General features: G+C 35.3%; 2 protein-coding genes across 2 annotated transcripts; one reads left to right on the top strand and one right to left on the bottom strand.

The window, feature by feature from the left end:
• Positions 1-397: 397 nt before the first annotated feature.
• Positions 398-3,924, bottom strand: LOC110869252 (alpha-L-fucosidase 1). The gene is made up of 3 exons (XM_022118543.2): positions 3,241-3,924; positions 2,727-2,966; positions 398-1,171 (listed from the first exon to the last, which is right to left on the bottom strand). Exons 1-3 carry the CDS (start codon positions 3,780-3,782, stop codon positions 481-483), a joined length of 1,473 nt encoding a protein of 490 aa, XP_021974235.1. The 5' UTR covers positions 3,783-3,924; the 3' UTR covers positions 398-480.
• Positions 3,925-14,813: 10,889 nt separating this feature from the next.
• Positions 14,814-16,067, top strand: LOC110867506 (galactomannan galactosyltransferase 1). The gene has a single exon (XM_022116487.2). The coding sequence runs from the start codon at positions 14,814-14,816 to the stop codon at positions 16,065-16,067; it is 1,254 nt and encodes a 417-aa protein (XP_021972179.1).
• The last annotated feature ends 9,013 nt before the right edge of the window (positions 16,068-25,080 follow it).

The following is a 25,080-nucleotide window of genomic DNA, read 5'->3' on the forward strand; positions in this document are numbered from 1 at the left end:
CCAAGGATATGCTTAGGTAAGGAATTTGCTTACAGACAAATGAAGATATTAGCTGCATTTCTTGTTCACTTCAAGTTCAAACTAGTGGATGAAAGTAAAGAAGCCACGTATCGAACCATGTTTACTCTTCACATAGACGACGGGCTCCATTTGTATGCTTTACCTCGTTTCTCACATGAATAATTGACGGTTATCATTTCAGTTTTAGGTTATAACCGTTAAGACGTTGTATTCCCAATATCATGTTGTTTGTAGTAATATACAAGTAATCGAAGTACAAACGTACATGTAAGAGCGATTCGGTTTAGCGCGCCGCAACGCGCGCGGGATATAAAACTAGTTGCATTCATTGAGATATGATAGTGATTGATAATAAGCTTAAAACAAAGCAAAAGAATTCAAGATTAAAAAAAAAAACCTTTTTATAGATTGACAAAATATGATTGATATATTGACAAATTAAATAACAAAAACATGCAATCACAAGTTGTTTTTATCTCCAACTGGATGCCAAAACGGATCAAAGTGAAGTCCAACAGAAGATATCAAAGGAACACTTGACGAACCAAGAATCCGAATCCTCACACGATGCCCGCTCACAACTCCATTTTCAAGCCTATGAAGCTTCTTATACCCGACCGTAGTCCCTTTCGCAACCCGGTTTCCATCAACATACACTTCATGCTTTCTAATCCTCTGGCCCAGCCCAATAGCCTCTTGGATCCTCACAACATTAAATTTCAATAATTTATTTGTGGCCATGATTTCAATCCAATGCTCATTTTTACCATTATCATTAGGGGCCCAATAGGTCCACAAATGATCATTGTCTAAAACCAATTCTGGCCCATATCCACTGTCTTTCCCTCCCCTTATACTACTTGCTTTCACATTGCATGATTGGGCTAGATTTTTTGAAAAAATTGTTTCGAGTGCGGATTTAAATTCTTTTAAACGTTGAATGTCGTTCGTGGAGATTAATCCCGTGGTGTTTGGTGGAACGTTGAGTAATAATACGCAGTTTCGGCCTACTGAGTTGTAGTAGATTTGGAGGAGTTCGCTGAGTTTTTTAGGTGATTCGGATTTGTGCCAAAACCATCCTGGTCGTATTGAGACGTCACATTCGGCTGGTAGCCAATCGGTTCCTTTTGGATCGCCGGTGGCAAGATAGCTGTGCATCATCAAGTATACTTTATTGATCAGATTCCATTAGAAAAAAATGAAAAGCTAGTTGCTTTTATTCATATAAAGTGTAAGCATTATTAACCTATGTCACTTACATGTGTCTTTATTCACATAAAGTGTAAGCATTATTAAAAGTTAACAGTTAAAATTTCAAATATATTTCCTAACATTATGAATTTTATATAGTTTTATTACCTAATTATTTATTAAATTTAAAAAATAAAAAAGTTATTGAATTAGTAGGTTACTCTATTACCCATTCACAAAGGAAAACAAAATTAAACACAAGATGTTTACGGGTATAGTTTGGGTAAACGATTATATATATTTCGTAAAATTAGGTCTACTGTAACCTAAAAACATATCCAGTCTCATACTCGAATATATGTCCCGAATATTCATGTTTCCCTATGGGTCCATGTTCACTTGACATCCCAAATCAAAAAATTAACTATATTACACATACATATTTGAACACGATTGGTGTATTCGTGACTCAACAAATGTAACCTATTTAACTTCAGTTTTCTGTATATTATTATTAATCTGAAATGGCAATTTAGAAAAAAAAGTTTAACACAAATATATATAAAAAAATACGTTTAAATGTTTCTTTCTCTTTTACGTCTAAATTATTAACATAAATCCTCCAGTTTGACTTTTGAATAAAACACCTCTAAAAATATTTATACAAATACAAAAGTCAACTTGTGAGGTAGACCTGAGCCCCCCCCCCCCCCCCCCCCCCAACGAAAAAAAAAAAAAAAAAATCCAAACATATTAACACATAGACGTTATGTTATATATATGTGGTGTTTTTGTATTGAATTATATTTTCAAAAACTTACATGCATAAGACGGTGTAATCAACTTATATAAATCATGTAATCCACATAAAGTTGTTTCGAAATCTTCAAAGTTAATATTTTTAAACATTCATCTTTAAGACATTAATTTAATAACTTTCGTTAAAATCAACCTATTTTATCAATATTTTACAGCCGGTTAAAATAATTGCTCAAATTAAAGAATACGGTATGTTTGTCAATTTTTTATAATTTATTTCATACCATTGCATCAGAGCCCCAATCGTAAATAATACTATTTAGTACGAGGAAAAGCAAATGCCAAGATATGTTATTCAAATAATGTAACATATTCTAAGCGAATATGGGATCTAAAGAATTAATATATGAATGATGAGAGTGCACAAAATGATTTAACTCATTACTCATGCCCATTAAATATTAATATATTCAAGCAACAGGATATTTAATCATGTAATTGTTTTTGTTTGTTTTGAATTTCCAGCTTTCTGTATTTTATATATAGCTTCTTGTTAAAAAAGGTAATATTTTGTAAATTGTATTCCTTACATTTATGGTTTATAAAATATGAAATTTCTTTAAATAATATTTACAAAAGTGTAACTAACAACGTTAATTAAATAGCCTCGTTTTTGTAAATCAAAATATTAATAATGTACTTAAATGTAGTAAATAAATAAATATATATAATGTAGAATATAAAGTACAACTTACTCGACGATGCTTTCATTGCCAATAGATAAAGCTGTCTTATTGATAGTGGACCAACATGTAGTTCCGGCAAACCCCTTTTCATTTCCGACCCACCGGACTCCGGGACCGGCGTCGGAAAATATGTTGATGGTGCTTTGTAACTCCCCCACCATTGCAAACCAATCACTAAAAAAGTATGTCATATTTGGTGCATTTGGACCTTTTGCTCCATCAAACCATATCTCACTCACACTTCCATATCTACATACCAAACACATTATTATTTTATTTAATAATGTAGTGCATGTTACATGTTATAAACTAATAATTACTTTAAATGGTGACAAAAGCATAGAATAAAGCTTTATTCTTTTACCTGTAATAATTAGAGGGTCAAAATTATACTTTTCAATAAAAATATTAGAGTTTATATATGATAATCCAACAAATTTTTGGGATATTTTTGGGACCAGGGTCAATGGACCCTCTTGACCCTGTCTGGTTTCGCGACTAACTTTAAACTTTAAAGACTTACTTGTTGAGTAGTTCTTGTAGTTGTCCCATGTAATATTCATTGTAAGCTATAGTTTTCCCATATCTATAATCATGGCGATCCCATGGAGAAAGGTAGAGTCCTATATCCACTCCTCCGGCCCTTGCGGCATCCGCGAACTCTTTCACAACATCGCCATGCCCGTCTTGCAACGGGCTTCCAATGACCGAGTGGTCCGTATACTTGGAAGGCCAAAGGCAAAACCCATCATGGTGTTTAGCGGTCAAAATGGAGAGCGAGACCCCCATTTGGACCGCCACATCGACCCATTGGGTCGTGTTAAGCCCTTTTGGGTTAAAGATTTTTGGGCTTTCCTTTCCGGTGCCCCATTCGGAATCCGTAAATGTGTTGACACCAAAATGATGGAAGAAAATGATCTCTCTTTGTTGCCATTTGAGTTGGGAGTATGAGGGGAGGGGTAAGATTGGCAATGGTGGTGTGGTGGCAAAGTGGTCTTGGTGTGATGGTAAGATATTGGATAGTATAATGAGAGTAGAGATTATAAGGTGGTAATGAGTGGCCATTGGTGGTTGTTGTGGTGGTAGTGTGGTGGTGGTGGTGGCTATAAATAATAATTGTGGGGGACAAATCAAGGATGCTAAAAAGAAAGGGAGATGAAAGGGAGAAAACTTGTGAATGGAAATTTGTTTTGTAAAGTGTTATGACTGTTGTCGTTTACGTTCCTTGTTAAGCATGCATTCACGGGATATCATATTTAAATCATTCATATATTTCTTGTTAATACCAAATATTGAAGCCTTGAAGGGTTTCCATTTATTATCTTGCTGTTTTTATGTTAATTAATATTTTTTAGACACACTTTTATTAGTTTTTTTTTTTTTTAACTAGAATTAAGACCCGTCGCAATGCGGCGGGGATTCTTTAGTGATAACTTAGTCGATTTAGTGCGCGCACGTTATGTTGAACCTATCAATCAGGAAAAAATAGACGATGTAAAAACGTTCACCCGCAAAATTTAGAACGAAACGTAAAAACGTTAAACCAAAGACGCACGTTGTGGTGTGTTAAGTCACCAAAGTTGAAAGTAAAAAAATTGTGAGGATAAATTGCAACAGATTAAAAGTTTTGTGTTAAAAGTAAAAAAAAAAAAAAACAAATAGTTTTGGGTTAAAAGTAATTTATAAAATACTTTTGGGTGAAAAGTAAAAAATCAATTTTTTTTTTAAAAACCCCCAAAGCCAAGGTTACAACAACCATATGCATAACCATTTTTTCTTTGAAAAACCCCCAAAGCCAATATTACAACACACAAGTAAAAAAAAATCAAAGTGATTAAATCGCAAAAGATGGAAACTTTTGAATTAGAAGTGAAAAAATCAAATTAATCAAAGGGGGTAAATTACCAAAGATTAAAACTTTAAACTTAAATTGTCAAAGATTAAAACTTTAGGGTTAAAAAGGAAACAAAGATTAAAATTTTAAACTTAAATTGCCAAATATTAAAACTTTAGGGTAAATTGTGAAAGATTAAAACCTTAGGGTTTAAAAGGAAACAAAAATTAAAACTTTAAACTTAAATTGTCAAAAAATTAAAAGTTTAGAGTTAGAAAGGAAAATTTCCATTTTTTTTGAAAGCCTCCCAAAGCTAAAGTTACAAGATATATATGCACATATAAGTTGCTTCTTTATAAGGTTTTAATTTCTGAATTGTAACTAACGATGAGAGAAAACTAATTCATGATTTATAATTAGATGCAAATTTCTTTTGTTTTTATCCAGCCATTATTTGATTTTCTTTATGGTCAAAACTATTAAATTTTATACTTACCGATAATATAAATTATTTAAAATTTTTAATTAGTTTTTAAATCAGTGGTTAACGATTAAAATAATGAAATAACCACACGCTTAATGTATTTAACTTTAGTTGTAATTTGATACGATATTTGAAATCCATATCAAAATAAGGTGCACTCTAATTAAGAGTCTAAGATACCTTTTTTCTGACTATATAAAAGAACAAAACAATACTATATGCTATATACATTGACTAGAGAATAGAGATCCGTAATCTTGTTAATATGTACATTTATATATATAAATGTCCAAAGTAAAGATCTACAAAAGCAAAGGGGGTTATAAATGTGGCCTATATATATTCTAATTTCTAGCAACATTATTTGCACTTAATTCTAGCTAACTAGTTGTGGGTCAATATTATTTTGTTTTTGGAAAAATGAATGTTTGTTACAATAGTCGGTTGGATAACGATGGATCTCTAACCATTCAGCATCCATCTTAACTAGCTAGTCCGAAGCTATTTCATATAATGATGGATCTTGTATCATATAACTAAACCTTTAGAACTCTTTGCCTCTTATTACTAATAACCGATGCATGTACCATATCGCTAAGACTATAAGGCGCTATCAATAATAATCGATACATGTACCATATCACTAAGCCTTTAAGGCTCTATCACTGATATCCGGTCCATGTACCGTATCGCTAAGCCTTTAAGGCTCTACCACTAATAACAGGTCCATGTACCGTATCGATAAACATTTATGGCTCTGTCATTAATAACTAGTTCATGTACCGTATCGCTAAGCCTTATGGCTTTATCACTAATAACCAGTTCATGTACCGTATCGCTAAGTTGTTGTGGATAAACATCCAGATCCGAACGAGTCGAGTTAATGTACTAACGTTTTATGCAGGGTCACTCACAAATAACGAAATCAGGATGACCGGAAGAAATGCACAACTATAGTATGATGTAGGGGCTATTGGCATATTTCCCATCGGGTCAGATTTCGGTAAAGCGGGTGTTATCCCTTCAAATGTATAGAATTGTACTTGTTTGATCTAGTGTCATTTTAAGAACTATATTTATACACTTGAACTAAACAATAATGGACGCCTGAAATCCAAAACCTTTTAAATTACAAACAATGTAAACAAATAAAGGTATGATAAAGGTGACACGATTTTATGATATAACTAAACACTTGACCATTATATTTAAACAAGGAATGGTATATGGAGTAATGGCATTATATTTACCAATTAAGATCAGGGAAGAGTTATCACGGTGATTACATATTTTATTTTATATATATACTTTTCAAAGTAAAATGAATAGTAATTTTAAATTTAAAATAATATATAACTTTTTAATATTTTATTATATCAATATATTATTTTTAAGATTACTTTTAACTTTTAACATGTTTTAGTTTTACATATATAGTTTTCGAAGGACCATGAATATTAATTTCAAATTTAAAACAATATATAGCTTTTTAATATTTTATTATATCAATATATTATTTTTAATATTTACTTTTAACTTTTAACATGTTTTAATTTTTTCTATTTATTTTTATATTTTAACATATTTTCTTTTTTTCCTTCTTTAAAACCATATTTCCTTTATCGTTTATTTTGCTTTTAATAATTCTTTTTTTTCTTTTTTTAAATCATCTTTACTTTATCAATTAATTTGATATTTCTTTAATTACTTATGTTCATTAATTTTTTTTCTAAAAATTTAAGTACATAGTTGTGCTTAATTTTTACCCTCAATTAGTATAAGTTTTATTAAAAACGAAATTATATTAAAAAATAAAGTATTTATTTGGTATCGTAAAATAAGACGATGATAAACTGAAACGACTCTAACGGTTTGCCTTTCTAAACAACATGCAACATTTTCAAATAACATTTGAGTTACATATCGATGAGATATGAAAGGATGATCACTATCTGTCACACCCCGATATTTACACGTGTCACCGGTGGGCCCGGTGGGGGTATAGTGACGTAATTGATATCATCATAGTCAAACAACACAATTTAAATGCACAGAGGAAGCAAAAGATAAAATATATTACAATCCGATATAAAGTAATATCCAAGTATTACAAGCGGAAGGTAAAAGATTCACAGACGGATCGCAAAGAAAATAAAACTTTGTTCAACAGACTTCAGGCATCTAAGCTTGCGAGACTTCTATTTGATGCTAGGAGAGACCAGCCTATTACGCGTAGTACCTGCACTTAGTCTTTTTGGGAAAGTACGTCAGTTTACACTGGTAAATACAATTTAACTGACTCATTTTGAAAAATGTTTTAAAATTGATTTGAATGCCCGCGGCACAAAACTTTTTATAACTTGTGATAATTATTTGCTTATAATCTTGTAAAAGAATTAAATGTTTGTTATGCGTTCAGTTGTCCGGGTCGTGCCGGGTTAAAGATTAATAGACACACCACTTAGTATAATTCTGCCGCGAGACTTCTCTCATACTGACGATTATACTTTATTGATTTGAATGCACTACGGGTGTACGCCTACACCCGTATGCTAAGGTCGTGGCCATTCTTTGAATGATGCCAAGGATATCCGGGACATGGTCATTAAACCCCCAAAGGCGTTAAACAAACAAAACAACGTTTTCAAACGGGTCATTTGACTGCTCTTAACCACCGACCGGTTAAGGTCAATTACCCGACCAAGCGGTATTTTATATACCGTACCCCAAGCCCGTATAAGGGAAAATAAGTTAAACGTATTTACCTGAGCAAATTTATACAATTTATCCCAGCCGTATACCACCAAGCAAGTATAAATAGCTTTTACTGGTCTCCTAAATCTGGAATGAAGGTTTTTAATAACCTATTAGAATCCTAACGGGTCTTTAATTAAGCCTATGCTTAGACCGGTTAGTTTTTAAATGAAGATTACGATTTAAACGCACGATAAGGCGAACACCGTTTTAGAATGTGATTTTGACCCGAAAAGCTTGCATACTTGTTTAATATGGGTAACTTAATCACATTCTGGATTTTGAGACAAAAATGATATGGTTTAACCCGTTACGGCTAAAATGGGTAAACTAGTTACATAAGCCGATCAGAACGCATAAAGTGCGTAACGAGTAACCATAAGAGTCATATACAAGTTTCCTAAGTTAATATGCCTTAAATATGTTGTGATATCAGTAGGATACCTTCCATTATGCCCTAAACGAATTTAAAACCAATTTATGCCCCTTAGGGGTATTTTGGTCATTTTAGAGGGTATAAAAGAGATTAAATATCATCTTGAGTTACTGGTATGACTTAATCAGTAAATATACCTAATTTAATAAGTTATAACAGTAGGGTATCATATATATGTGAAATTTATTAATTATAACCATACTATGCACCGCAGGGGCATTTTGGTAATTTCACATAGGCTTAAAAGGTCAAAACTGAAAACCTGAGTTTAAAACTTTTCCTTACTGTTAGAATATAAAAATTTACTAAATATATCAGTAGGCATCAACCCTTATGTGCTAAAATAGTTTTGATACATTCTATGCGTTAAAAACGCTTAAAAGGCGATTTGGAGCCATTTCCGGGTTTTGTATAAAAAGCTGATATTTTTAATATTTCAGAAGGCTCAAAATATTTTATTTATCATATTATATCAGTAGAAAAAGGTTCGGGGTCAAAAGGATTTGTAAAACTCATTTTATAGCCCAAAAGGGCAAAACCGGCAATTACCGAATCAAGCCTATAACCCTATGTTATGCTCAGCCTAAAAATAAATAAAAATCTTTAAAAATCTCAAAATATTATTTTATATTAGTAGGTAAAAAGTTGGGTATCAAAAATTGGGTTTAGATAGGATATATGCCAATTACGCTGTTTTATTAATAAAAGGCTTTCTAAATACGCTATTGAGCATAACTCCTAATCTAGACCTCAAACTGATGTCAAATTTTAGGGACAAGTTTATAATACAGTAGTGAAGGTTTCTATCCTTTCACATTTTCAAAAATATCGTTTTAAGGTCAAAAGGGCATAACGGTCAACATTTTAGGCATTTAACGGAAACATGCATGAACCAAGATTTCTATGGAACCAAGTTGTATAACCTCGGGGGATTGTACTAACCTATAATATAGTCCTAATGAAAACCTAAGGCATATCTAGATTAAGCCAAATTGGGTCAGAACTGAAAGTCAAAGCAAAAGTCAACTTTTGCGACTTTTGGTTCCGAACCGAGCCTATACTTAGAATTGTCGGGTTGAACATGCTTAGACATGTTCAACAAATATTTACCAAGTTATTAATGTGGCAAAACTGATTTTATGACTTTTAATTTAATAGTTATGCATTTTATTTAAAACTAACCCGTTTGACTTTCATTTGACCCGACAATTAAACTAAGTAAACATGGTAATTAGGAGGCGCCCTTTTGAGGGTTAATTACCTACCTAATTACGGTCACGTAGCCATGTTCGTTGCGAACCATGGCTTAGCCGTTTAAAAGTCAAAGCATTTATCGAAACGCTTGACTTTTCGGCTATAACCGCTAAACAATTAAACTAAGCACGAAAGGGGACTTACAAGGGTCCAAAGGACTGAAGGAGGTTCTCAAAAAGGCTCAAGATCCTCCACAAATTCAGAGAGTAATCGGAAATGGAATGAGGTGTGAAGTGAGCCAAGAACAAGGGGGTATTTATAGGTTTTTGAGAACCGTTAGGATCGTTTCTCGTAAACCGTGATTCAATCTGGACTGTACAAGTATCACCCATGGTTTTGGAATACCATGGGCACCTCCAAATAGCCCAGAGATTGCTTAAAAACCGTTTGCTACACAAGGAAACCCAGCTGCTGTTTTGAAAACTGGTTTTTGCAGTTCTGGTGGGTTCTCGCGGGCCGCGTAAGGTTCAAAGGGAACTTACGCGGGCCGCCTGAGGTTCTCAGCTCAGTAACAACTTTGTAATAATGACAGAAATGGTCCCTGTGAGCTTTTAAGGTCTTTTTAGGCACGTTTATGGCCCGTTAACCTTATTTCAAGGCTCCACTATGATGTTTAAACATAGGGGACATGAAACATGTTCAAAAACATGTCGAATGTCGGTTCGTTTGGCCGTACGGTCACGTTGTGCGTCGAATTACGACGAAACACGGACGGACGCTAAAAACGGTCCAAATTACGTGATGAGTGGAATTTTTTCATGCCACACACTAAAATAAAATATTTTAGTGCTTACTTAAATTTTTGGGTGTCCGGGGATATTCAGAACGCGAGATATGCGCAAAAGTGCAAACTTGTGCACTTTTTGACACTTTTAGTCCCTGCATGACATAAAAGTTTATTTTTGCGCACCAAACACCTCTAAGCCTATATCTAAGCTATATAAAGGATAAATAGGGTATATTTAACTTATGGACATATTCCAGAAGGTCCGTTACCATACGATTCGACCTCCTTTTGCAGTTTGACGCAATTAGTCCCTTAATTGCGCAAAGTAGCGCGAAATGCCGTTTAATGATATCTAAGCCTTCCATGGCCCATAATGGGCATTCCCAAGCATATACTTAAATACTACTACGCTCCCGTTCCCTTAAATGGTCACCAAAAGGCGTAGATTCAAAAGTTGACGCTTTAGGCCCCTCTATTGCGCAAACTTGCGCATCTCATCATTTAATATCATTGAAGCCTCATCTAATCCATATTAGGCATTCTTGAAAGTATTATTAAACGTCACGATGCTTCGGGTCCGCTAAAAGGTCATTCAGAGGTATAATTAAACATATTGACACTTTTAGCCCCTTTAACTTGCAAAGTTGCGCGTAACTTTACTTATAGGCATAAAAACCTTAGATGGCCATTACTTGGCATTCCCGAGAGTATAATTAAACATCATGAAGCTCCCGGTTTGTTAAAAGGTCACTCAGAGGTAAGAATTAACATGTTGACGCTTTTAACCCTTCATCGCGCAAACTTTCAATTAATTACGCAAACGGCTACACTTAATCATCAAGTAGCACATTTGTGAACATAATCATCGTGAGAGGTTATTTAGAAACTTATTTTAGGTATGCTAACACTTCCAGTCCTTTCAAAATCAAAGTTTTCGATTTTTTGAAAAATTAGTCACTAAATTTCACTGTTTGACTTCATTAGGGTTTATTACACGTGTCAATACATCATTGGACGTGATTTTACAAGGTGTTACACTATCTTATTAGTGAGATATGAAAGGATGATCACTATCTTAGACCGTGGGGTATGGTGGGGCTTGGGTTGGGGGCATGAGTTGACACGTTGAATTGGAGCCCCCTCCCCCCCCCCCCACCGCCTAGTGACATGTCCGTGGGGTATGGCGGGACGTGGGTGCACCGCGTGGGTTGGCAGGTTATTAAAATATATATAATTTAAAACCCAAGTCGAATAGGAGGCCGCCACATCAAACCCAAGCCCGCCCCACGCCCGGCTTCAAACCCAAACCCCTAGGGCCACGCCCCAACTCAAGCCCCAAAAGGTGGTGGCTTGGGCGTTTTCCCCCAACCTAAGTCCCACACCCCACAGTCTTATTAGTGAGAAAATTGTAACTGTGGTTACTACCTTTAATGACAATAAGCTTTATGTGAAATAAACTATTGGCGGATGCTAAGACATGGATGTAAGGTGGTTTAGTTAACACCTACCCCAAACCACTTTAAATCTTTCTGCTTTTGTTTAAAAAATAAGTTCACCTTAAACTTGTTTAAGCAATGTTTTCAACTTACAATTTCTTCACAATAAATATTATATAACCAAACAAAAATTTATGAAAGTGGTCACTGAATTTAAAAATAACATATTTACTCTCTCATTGTATATTCTTACATTAGTCTATTACAAAATTTGCAAAACCACCTTATATGTCGGTAAAGTTCTGACGTCATAATAAGTAAATCATTCAAAGTATCTTTCAAATTAATCAAGTTCATAAGTGAAAATCAACTTTCACTGAAAGTGAGGTGGTAAGGTTTATCTATCCTAGTGGGGTTTCTGACCGGGGTTACGGGTTCAAATCTAGCAGTCGGGATTAAGTTTCCACAAGGTGCGAGGAAGGGCTCTGCACCATACTCCCCCTCATTCGAACCCGAGTGGCTATGCTTCTGATAAAAAAGATTGAAATGCAGTCGGTAATGGGTTTCCAATCAATCTACACCTTTAAAAAGTATAAATCAACTCTTAAAGTTTTCCATCATAATGGATTTCCTAATTTTCTTTTCACCATATTATTCTAAGAGTTACTTATAACGAGTATTCCTAACTATTACCAAATATGATAATAAATGGAAACCAATATACTAAAATGATAATAGAGTTAATAGCCAAAATGGTCCCTGAGGTTTGCTCACTTTTGCCACTTTAGTCCAAAATCCAAATTTTTTAAATCTGGATCCCTGAGGTTTGCATTTTGTTGCCATTTTAGTCCAAATTTCAAAAAAGTCTAATTTTATCAGGATTTCTTACTGAATTTTGTCTTCTTCCTCATTTCTCATATGAATTTTGTCGACTTTTTTGATAATTTTGCCCTTATGAGAAATGAGGAAGAAGACAAAATTCAGTAAGAAATCTTGACAAAATTAGGCTTTTTTGAAATTTGGACTAAATTGGCAACAACATGCAAACCTCAGGGACCCAGATTTAAAAAATTTAAATTTTGGACTAAAGTGACAAAAGTAAGCAAACCTCAGGGACCATTTTGGCTATTAACTCATGATAATAAAAGCAAACCGATATACTAAAACTAAACATGTGAACCACTTCCATACTACCACAATTATACGTACTAGAAGTTAGTGCAAAAGTACTACCAGCTTTGTGTCACTTGTCACAAATGTTGTCATTGTCATGTATCTTGTTATTTATGATTGGTTTTTCTTATTATTATTATTATTATTATTATTATTATTTTTTTAACAAAATCACAAACTATTATATATATGAACTGGCCGAGTTACATCAATAACGCAGGTAAGCGAGCAACAAGCTGCGCCGCTACCCCCTTCTGAATAGTAAACCCTAGCCTATTAAAGACAAACCCCTGCCCCCCTGTTGATGAGCAACTGCTGTGGACAACCTTTTAGACCCTAGTCAACAAACGGATAGCTTCTGGAGCTAGGGAGCCAAAGGTGTCAAAGGCGAAGGGGACAAACGGATAGCTTCTTATTATTGAACTATATATGTGTCACGTTCAAATTGATAATTAAAGAAATGACTATTTTGATAGCACATCTAGCCTGTTAAAATCATGAAAAGGTAAATTTAGTTGTCTAAAGCTCAAACTTATATTTGTCTTATCTGTGTTTTGCCGGTTAATAATTAAAAATCAAACTTGTCAGTCTATTCCGATATCCTTTTCAAAGAAACAAATCAACAACCTTATAGCAAGCTTTATAATTATGACAACTCTTTTAAAATCAATTGAATCCATATACAAACCATAAACTATTCGTAGTTCGACCCCTTAATACCGCTAACTATTTGTTTGAGGTAATTTGGGTATTATAGATTTATCTTTGACCGAAGCGCGACACATCCGATCATTATGTCCCATTCTTTTAGTTGATTTTTTTCATTGTTCATCCGAACCTATTCTTCCGCCACGCGTTCCTTCGCCTTTGCCTTTTGGGCCGTGACCTCCGTATACGCTTTGAATTGAGCCATAAACGCCTCCATCTTCGAATCGCACACCTTTTCATTTTTTTTCTTTATAGCCGCCTCCTTTTTTTTATTTGTCCCGGCCCGGGGACGTTCCTCCTCTCGTACGGCGTATTCTTCTTCGTCAAATTCAGCGTCGTCGTTTAAAGTAATTTGACCTCTTGCGTCCGAGCCGCCGACACTAAAACTATCGGTCTCCGAGGTTTTTTGTCGTTTTACCATCTCAACCTCATTTGGAACCGGCGCCCACTTGTTGGACGTTCGTAAAACTTCCCAAGCCCGAATGTGTGTGAAAGCGGAGTTATGGTTCGATTGGTATTTATCCATCGCCGCTTTGAAAACATCCTCGTCGCTCATCCCACTACGGCGATTACTTGTGAGAAAGCGTTCGGTTCCATTGTAGGGTAGTACCCGGGTACCGAAAAAACGTTCGGGTTTAGATTTGGGTTGTTCGGGTTATATGGATCCATTGTAAAAAGTATAAGAATGTTTTATAAAAAAGTACAAGATTTTATAAAAAAGTTGAGAGAGAGATGGGGTTCATGTGGGAAAAAATGGGGCAAAAGGTGGTATTTATATAAAAGTTTATTGATTTTGGGTTTTTTTTTAAAAAAATGGCCGTTACTTTTGAATGTGGGCATTTAATTTTTTTTTTTTTTTTTTTTGCAACGGTCGGAAGCCAAAACGGTTCCATTTTTTGTCTTTTTGTGGCCCGGCTCAAATGTCTACCTGCAGACGAAGAGGACGAGGGGGGGGGGGGGATGGTGTTGGGGGCGGCGACGGGGCAGGCCGAGCCCAAGCCGACCCCCACACCTCTAGCCTAATGTTAGCCAACGTGTCAAAGTTAGGATTATTAAAGTGAATTTTTTTTTAAGAGAGCACTTCAAACAATTCACAATAGTAACTAAAATATGACTTTAGAAGAAGAAAAAAGAGTTCAAAAGACTTTAGTAAAATATTTAAATTTAGTTACTATATTAAGGTAAAATTTTCCTATGTTTTGAATGGAACACGGATAAGGCGCTAGACCAAACAATTAAAACGACTATCTAGGCCTTACAAATTTTCAGTTACGAGTGTTGATGGTCACAATGACACAGACCGGATCTACCAATCGGAAACTTTCCATCCTCTTTCTTTTCTTCATTGGAATCCTGATTGCAACTCTATTCCTTTCCGTTATCTTCACCTTCAAATCATCTGACTCAATCATATCTCTTTCCCGATCACAATCCATTGACAAATACAACTGTAACGCCAACAACCCTCCAAGGTTTGACCTCGAATCCGTTTCGACATTCTACGATGATCACAGTTTTGGATACACCTTTGATAAGCCCGTCAAGAATTGGGATAAAAAAAGACTGCGGTGGCTAAAACTTCACCCTTCATTTTGCAGATCAAACAAACAGATTTTTCTGGTGACAGGATCACAATCAAAACCCTGCAAGAACCCTAAAGGCGATCACTACTTACTCCGCTTTTACAAGAACAAAGTGGATTACTGTCGGATCCATGGGTATGATATCTTCTACAACAATGTGTTACTGGAGCCCAAAATGAGCCATTGTTGGGCCAAGTTACCTGCTGTTAGAGCCGCGATGGTTGCGCACCCGGAGGCTGAGTGGATATGGTGGATCGATGAAGACGCAGTGTTTACAGATATAGATTATAAGGTCCCATTAGAGCGGTACAAAGATCGAAATTTTATTGTGCATGGGTGGCCAAGAGAGGTATACGAGGAGAAAAATTGGCTAGGTTTAAATGCAGGCTCGTTTTTAATCAGAAACTGCCAATGGTCATTAGATTTCTTGGAAAAATGGGCTGACATGGGGCCCCAATCGAAAAACCGAGAGAAATGGAGTAAATTATTGTCGGAAACATTTAATCATGAAGCTGATGATCAAACTGCACTTGCGTATCTGCTCCTAAAAGATAAGGAGGAAAATGAGTCTAACAAAACTTATATCGAAATGGAGTATTATCTGGAAGGATATTGGGCGGTTATCGCGGATACTTTGAAAAACATCACAAACAGATATAACAAGATAGAGAAGGAAAACAAGATGTTGAAAAGGCGGCATGCGGAGTTAGTGACGGAGAGGTATGCCGAGCTCTGGGAACCGTATTTGAAAGACGCCGGAAGCTGGAGGCGGCCGTTTGTGACGCATTTCGCAGGTTGTCAGCCCTGCAGTGGCCATCACAACCCGTCCTTCTCAATGCTAACTTGTTGGAAGGCCATGGAGAAAGTTTTGAATTACGCTGATAATCAAGTGCTCCGTAATTACGGTTTTAAACACCCCGATTTGTCGGATTCATCACTGGTTTCGTCATTGCCATTTTAGTGACATAATATATTAGACTTTCCAACTCTTCTAGCGTCGTAACTTGTAAAGTATATTATTTAGTCATTTCTTCGTTATCTTTGTGGGTGTTTTCTTTCTTCTTTATTTTTTTTAATGCATGTTCCTACATTTTTAAGTATAAATGAAAATATGAGTATACATGGCTGAATTTAGCCCATACCTATATAACAGCGCTGTGATTCTACATCTTTCAAACGACTAATAACAATGTGTGATTCTACATCTTTGAAAAACTTAGATGGTGATGGTGACGACGGTAAATCATCAATTTGGCGACGGAAGGTTGTGGAGGGTATGTGTAACCGTGGACTGTGGAGAATTGATAGGGCTTATCCAGGGTCGGACCTATAGTAAAAAAAAAAAAAGAAAAAAAAAACCTATAGTACAAGTAACCTAGGCTTGGGCCTAGGGCCTCCACTTAAAAGAAAATTAGTATGCGAACTATTAATATTAGTGCAAACTTATTGTTTTATTGTCGTTTGATTCCTTATACAATCAAACCACTTTGTGTTATAGTTGTGTTAGATTTTTGCTTGGTTCCAGACACGTATTGTTTATAATAATCAAAGAAGAAAAAAAGGGACACAAAATTTCATTTCGCCTTGAGCCTCCAAAAGGGTTGGAACGGCCCTGGGCTTTCTTCTTCCTCTACTTGAAGCATGTACAATCCAGTTGAATCGCTAATCTTCTTTTAATGAATCGCTAATCTTCTTTTAATAATTGTTAATCTACAGAGAATCATCAATGCATTAAAATATTCGAGGGTCTTGCATTATAAGAGTATGCGACTCCCAACTGAAACATCGGATATCCATTCTCAACTGAAACATGTTATTTATTGTGTATTTCTTAAACTTTATAAATAGTTAACATGTAAAATACAGTTAAAAGAAATAAGTTACTAAAGTAGTATTTTTTTTTCAATAAAATTGATTTCGACAACTTTTGATTCTTATAACTTGTTCAACATGTCTGAACGTTTTTGTTCGTTGCTACGGTTTTTCATTCGATTGACCGGTTATTGAACAAATAGAATACACATTGACCCATTTATATTAACGGCTTGACATTGCCACATTTAATGGTTACATTACGGTTGTAGCTAACCTTTTTTTACTTCTTTAATCTTTTACTATGTCCGATACTTATATTTGGCTATATGCATTGACCTCATGATATTGAATGAGTTTAAAGACCTCATGTTACTTTCTCATCTACCTGATTGTGCCTATGGAGGTGTAGGAACATCGTGGTAGTAAACAGGAAACGAGTGTCGGTGCCTAATCTTATAGAGGAGATAAAGATAATCTGATTCTTGTGAATGAGAAGCAGGTCCAAGGCGAAGGCGCTCAGCTAGGAAAATTGGGTAGCATTTTATTTAGCTTGGTTTAATATGTAACGCTATGCTTCTGTTGTACTTGTGATAGTTAACTAGATGTTAGTTGTCATCATTTTTCTTATGGTGTGAAATATTAATTATATGGTTTTTTGTCTGTCAAAAAAAAAAAAAAAACATTAATACACGTTAGTGGTCTTACACATCTATACTATATAATAAAAGAAACTAATAAGTGACACGTGTCATTCATTGAAGGCGTCTACATTTGTAATTTTCTGCCTTTTCATACTTATCTTATATCAATTAATTAAATAATAAATAATCAATTAATATTAAATCTTATCTTACTTTGAATGTCGGATAGAATCATTCTATTTTTTCTAATAATATTTTATCTTCAAATTTAAGCTATAAATATTCTATTTTTTTAATAATATATTATCTTCAAATTTAAGTTATAAATTAAAGATATTTTTTTAAATAATGCTTTCTTTCCCTTGGTATTTTATCTTTCTTATTTATTCATAATATTGAATTGATTCTAACAACAAACATTTAAGATGTTGCACATATTATATATTTTTTTATAAACATTGAACATCATATATTCGCCCCACTTGCGGTATGCACATATAATATATATGTATGGACGTTCGGAGGGCAAAAGTGAAATTGCACTAATTTTAACGTTATTTTACTAAGTTCGTGAAAATAACGTTAAAAGCGGCAGGCGGTTAATAATGCATCATCATCATGTGGTGGCGTTGATAACAGAAAGACAAAAGGGAACATGCACTAATCGGTCTTTGTCCCGATTGTTGAGTGTTATGTGCTTTATGTCCAAGGCTTGATGCAAAACTACTATCGAGCCGAGGGTCTCACTGAAAGCAGCCTCTACATCTTACCCTCCTCAGACCCTACCTTAGTTTTGCTATTGGTGGGATTTACTGAATAGTATGATGATGATGATTTAGTACATATAATTAGATTTATTCAACCCGTATAATACACGAGGTTTATAAGGATATAACTTTTTTATTATTTAGTTTATAAAATTACATTTATCCAACCCGAGTAATATACAAGGTTATAAAATTACATTTATTTAACCTGTGTAATACACAGTGTTTTTAAATATATAATTTTTTTTTATTATTTAGTATATATAATTAGATTTATTCAACCCGTACAAATCACGAGTTTTTATTATTTGGTATATAAAATTACATTTATTCAGTACAATACATGGGATTCTTAGAGATATAATTTTAATATATAAAATTACATTTGTTCAACCCGGGTAATAAACGAGATTTTTAAAGAATAAGTTTTTTAATTTAGTATATGAAATTACATTTATTCAACCCGTGTAATATACGGGGTTATAACCTAGTACGAGATAAAGGTAATCAACACAAAGAAGATGAGTTTGGATTATTTTTTTAGATTTTGATTGATTAAGACGAATAGCAAAATAACTCTTGAAAATATTAATAATTATACAAAGTTTTATTTCCTTGTTTTAAAGCAACAAAGGGTGAAAGGTCCAAGATCAACTCCAAAAGATAGCTCCTTGATCGGAATCTGCAACCAAAGAACACCGTTAGTCTTAACGCGAAAAGTGGCCTCCCGCGTTTGGACTCCGGCGTGAGAATCAGTATAATGATCTTGAGAGTCTTAGCAAAGAGAATGGATAAGGGTTACTCTAAGGGTATTATAGTCAATCCAAGTCAATACTTTCTCTCTCCTCCAATTTCTTTCCGTTTTTAAAACATTAATAACATTTTCACACGACATTATTTTTTTATAAAAATTGCACCATAAAAACGAGTGTTTTTTAATTTTTAAAATGAGCACACTATTGCTATATTTTTGGGAAAAAAAATCGATAACCCGGATGCGAAAAACGCAATTGACAAAAACACAAAAATGTGTTTTTTTTTAAACACAATGAACGAACAACACAAAAGAAAGTGTTTTTTTCTAAAACGCAATGGACAAAAAACACAAAAGAAAGTGTGTTTTTCTAAAACCCAATGGATTAAAAACACATAAAAATGTGTTTTTTCTAAAACGCAATGGACCAAAAAACACATAAAAATATCTTTTTTTCCCTAAAACATAATGGGTAAAAAACACAAAAGAAAGTGTTTATCCTAAAACACAATAGGTAAAAAACACAAAAATGTGCTTTTCTAAAATGAAATGGACAAAAAACACAAAAAAATGAGTTTTTTTTTCCTTAAAACGCAATGGACCAATAACACAAAAAAAGTGTGTCTTTCTAAAACGCAATGGACAAAAAAAAAACAAAAAATATGGTTTTCAAAAACGCAATGAACTAAAACAGAGAAAATAATATTTTTTTTTATCAGTTTGTTGTAAAATGCAATAGAGCGAAACACAAATATAATGTATGTATCATTGTGTTATAAGACGCATCTAAAAATTCAATCAAAAAATGAAAAATGCAGCATTTTATTATTGGGTTTATAAAACGCAATAAAGCAGAACATCAAATATTTTTTTTTTTAATCCAAAAAAAAATCATACATAGTCAAGCACCAACAACATGTATGACAAAATGGAACCTAACAATGATTGCTGAACAACTCCAATCATTCCATTCTTTAATGAATATATTGAAATAATCATTTCTGTTGCATTGCATTTTATTGACGAAGCACCTGTACATAACATTTTTTTCGTTTTTCATGGTGGCTACTTATGAGCAAAACAACGAGCGGATATAACGGTGGTGCGTCCAACAGGAGTGTGAACGGAGCGATATGTGTACGAACAACATCCAAACTTCGTCTTGAAACAACAGCGTCTACAACGGTGGTGCGTACGAAGCGAACGGAGGCTGCTGGTGGTACGGAGGTACCAGGGCCGTCTCCGAAAATAAAATAAAAAAATTGGCCTATGCGAGATAAAAATTTTGGGCCCTATTCGCAAATTTCCATGTATTATAAACTCATTAATTATTCAATCACTAAAATTTATGTGAAAGTAATTTAAATAGTTATTTTTAGCTAAGTGTAGTTAGTAATTTATTAATTAAAGGAAAAGATGTAGTTGACAAAATTAGGCATTAAATGTCATATGCACCTAAAAAACTAAAAAATGAAGCTAAAGCAAGGAATTTGGAAGCGTCAGGATTAGAACCCGCATCTCCTTGTTATTTAAGCAAAGGAATAACCACCCCGACAAGAGCTTGTTTGTGTCATATTTTGATTCAGTATGTGTATATATATATATATATATATATATATATATATATATATATATATATTCTAGCTTATACAACGTAAATCTATACAAATTTAAAAAGATTTGGGCCCCAGAGGGTTTGGGCCTCGTGTCGTCGCCCACCCTGCACCCCATCAAAACCACCGCTGCCGGTGGCGGAGGGGTGGGTGGTCGAGCAGCGGTGGTGGGATGAACAATAAAGATCTAATGGGTTTTTTTAGATCTAGGGTTAAATGAGATTAATTTAGGACTAAAATGCCCCTCTCTATATTTTTTGTTATTTGCCACATGTCCTCCTATTATTGTTTTCTACACTTTCTAGTCCAACCAAACTTTCTATTTGATTCTCACCTTAAGTAAATAAATAAAAACTTGTACTAATTGTTTCACAAATAATTTAAACTCAAGACATTTTGTGTTAATATTATTTAACTTATTAGATATTCTGTGATAGTTGCTTATGGTATAACTATTTCAATCACCATTGATGGTGGTCTACTGACAAAGACAAAACTTTTAAACAATTTAGGAGAGAGAGATTTTGAGTTCAAGTCCCATAGAGGTCATAGAATAAAAGAAATTTTCCATTCAAAAAATAACTATTTGAATGATACCTTACTAGCAGTTTGTGGAGACTGAGAGTGGTTGGTGTATATTTGCGATGTTTTTGTTTGGTAGCTTGTTTAGGTGTCATAACAGTATATTCGATATTCGGATGTATTGTGTAGGCCAAGGAGTGAGTGTGTGATTAATGATTAAAAATAAAATTTGATGTTATATCAACAACAAATTATTTTAGAACAAGATTTATATCCAAACTCAAAAAATGTACTTACTAACATCACACTCATGACAGGGTATGAATAGGGTGAAATAAGGGAAACTAAAAGGGGTTAGATAAACTCTACTCTTCCACTCTACTAGATGGTATAAATTTAATAAGATGTTATAAAAAAGGCCCTCTTGTTCCCACACCTCCTATATTTTATTTTCACATCCCTATTGTATACGGGTCGTATACAAAATATACGGCCCGTATAGAATGTTTTTTAATAGGAAAATGCGCAGAGAATGTTTTTTGATTTTACTATATACGACCTGTATATAGTTATACGAGCCGTATACATGTGTATACGATTTGTAAAAACTATACGGCTCAATGGATTTATTTTGGAAGGTTTTTGATGTTACCAAATGTATACGGGCCGTATAACTGTATACGGGCCGTATATATGGATGTTTTTTGTCACACCCCCAAAATCCCACCTGCGGAGTACTACCGCTTGGAGGCGTGACTGACCAGGATCCAGCCACCAATCATACTGAACAAGCATATAAGTAATTATAAAAGTTTAACCACTACGATTGGTGTTCCAAAACAAATAAGTTTAAGTTGTAAGCGGAAGCATAAGTTTAAAGTTGTAACATAAGTTCCAAAAGTTTCAAGTTTAACATAGTCTTGTAGCAATCCCTGTCCCACAACGATCCTCCTCCATGCAAGCTCCCACTGAGTACCTATGGTCCTGCAAAGCATGTAGTAACGAGTCAACAACTAGTTGAGTGAGTTCACGGGTGGGCGTTCGTTTTAGTTGTTTCGAAAACAGTTTACTTTATCTGGCATCCAGCCGTGGGGGTTACCCCATAGTTTTAAAAACGTGACCAGTTCGTTCCCAGTTACTCCGGCACTCCGGCCGTGGGGGCTACCCCATGTAGTTATCAGGCATTTCGGCCGTGGGGGCTACCCCATGTACATCATCTGGCTCTCCAGCCGTGGGGGCTACCCCATGTGTATATCATCTGGCTCTCCAGCCGTGGGGGCTACCCCATGTGTATACTAGACTCGTTACCGTATCGATTGCTGACTGTAGTCATGTTTATGTGCCCTGAAAACATCAATGTCTATCATCATTGACGTGCCCCAGATCCATTAGTTCACGCCCGTCCTCTGCGGCACGGTGTGAGGCTTGTCAGACCTAAATAGCGCTATCTAACTAATGACCCGCTCGCCATTGGCCCGGCGATTAGTCGATACAAAAAGGAGGGACTTCGTGATAGAGTTTTAGTCTAGTACGTTTATCCGTCCATCCGGACGAGGAATCACATTCCTGAACCACTGACGTCCTACCCAAGGTAGACGAGGAACCACGTTCCTTAACCCCGTTCCCAACCCAGGGAATCCCATGCTTTGTAAAGGGTGTGAACTCACCTCGGTTTGCTCGGCAGTTAATCACAGAAAGTCAATCAAGTCGCAAGTAGTCAATAACGTCCTATCACGGTTATCACGTATAATCAGATTCGAACCAAGTAGTGCACAAATGTTCAACACGTATGGCAGACACGTTTAATCAGTAGCAGTTCATAGGTAACAGTTAATCACATGTTCAAAGTCCAAACAGTTGGGCTCGTGATAACAGGCCCAAATAACTCATCAACAGTAGCACAGAAATCCATAAATTCGGCCCACTAACTTAGGCCCAAAGTGTGGTCTCGAGTCGCAACCGGACTCGCAAGCATGGTCTCGAGTCATGCTGTGTGTTGATCTCAGGTGGTTGCGAGTCGCAACCGGTGTCGCAACCGTGGTTTCGGCTTGTCATGCTGAGGTCTCGAGTCGCAACGGGACTCGTAACCTGTGGTTTCGGCTTGTCCTGCTATGGTTGCGAGTCGCAACCGCGTGGTCTCGAGTCATCACGCTGTGGTTGCGAGTCGCAACTGCGTGATTGCGAGTCGGTAGCAGTCGTTTTCAAGTTCACGTGTTGATGCAGATGGTCAGATTAATGGTACAGTATAATCAGGCCCAAATCCGGAAACTACCAATAGCATTCCACTAACAGTTTTCCTAATCAGGTTACTAGTCAAAGATGGATCAAAATCACAAGGGTTTTCACATTCTTAACTATCATTCAAAGTGTTCTTCAAATATTCAAACACATTCATCACATATTCAACCTTATTCTAACACATTTTGCATCAATCATAAGCATAATCATGGTTAACAATCTCACTTATCTAACATAACACTATAGGCTCGGTTCTATACTAGGCCGAATATATGACATATGTAACTCGGTTTCATGTTCATCAACATAAATAGTTCAACCTCATTCAAACACAAAACACCAAAATCCATCATGCTATATATATGTCCGAAGTCAAGACCCTTTAGCCGATTATCAACATTATACACATTAGAACATCATACATATCAAGAATCATCATGTAAATCCTAACACTAAGCATCATCTCATGCATACATCCATTCAAGCACAAACACCACAAATATGAGTCAAAACATCATGGATACTAACCGGTTTGGTGAGGTGTGTGTGAAGCTTCTAGCCGATTCGAGTGTGAGCCGATCCAAACTTCAAAGGTCCGAAAATGATGAAGTGTTTGTGTTCTAGAGTTTAAGTGAGAGAGAAGTAGGAGAGTGTGTGTGTTGTGATGTTCATCAAAGTGGTAACAAATAACTAAGGGTGGTTTATATAGGCTAGTTCAAGTGTGTGCACCCTTAGTGGGTTTCGAGTGGGTTTACGGCCCAAAGGCCCAACCGGCCAAAGGTTCTCGGCCCAAGGCCCAAAACCGATTACTAGACACTCGAGACCTCATGGTCTCGAGTCGGGTTCTCGGCTCGCATATAACTCGTATAAATAAATAAATATATATACAATGCACACATACAAAACACATAAAAGTTCACGTATATCATTAAGTTCAATTGGTTAACTAATCACGTAACGTACAAGCAAGTCACATCACGACACAACGAAAGGTTCTAGATTTCGAGTTGTCACATCATCCCCAAGTTGAAAGAAATTTCGTCCCGAAATTTGATGGCACTCACTGAGGAAGCTAGTTAAGTTGCATGGTTTTCCCGGTTTTCCTGGGGTGTCACATTTTTCAAGTATCACGTTTTTCCCGTAAAAACACCATAATTCTAGGGTTTCTAAACTCTTCATCACCTTTAACAACGTTGATCGGAACACGCCGCTTAAATCGGAGCACAAGTAGAGTAACGTTACCGATCAGTCCGTTGATCGAGTAACTAGCAGAAGAACCAGACACAAACAAGTTCTCCACAGTTTGTTATTCTGATCTCTATTCGGTCATCTTTTCAAACTACAACACACGATAACTTTAAACTTTATAGTGTGTGATTTGACCAGGAAATGATTGGAGGTGATTGCTACTTTTAATAAGCTGTCATAGTTGTAAAATTCGATTTCAACAAATCTTTTCCTTTTTCTTCAATTTCTAGAACATTCTCCGTAACATGAAGACGTGTCGGGTTCTTCTACTAGTGGTATTTTAATGAAGTATTGAAGATTGAATGTGCAAACCCAACCGTTTTTTACTACGGAAACGGTGGCTATGCGAAATACAAACCGCAATCTTTTGTGACTA

This window comes from Helianthus annuus, chromosome 7 (genome assembly GCF_002127325.2).
Source record: "Helianthus annuus cultivar XRQ/B chromosome 7, HanXRQr2.0-SUNRISE, whole genome shotgun sequence".
NCBI classification, from domain to species: Eukaryota; Viridiplantae; Streptophyta; class Magnoliopsida; order Asterales; family Asteraceae; genus Helianthus; species Helianthus annuus.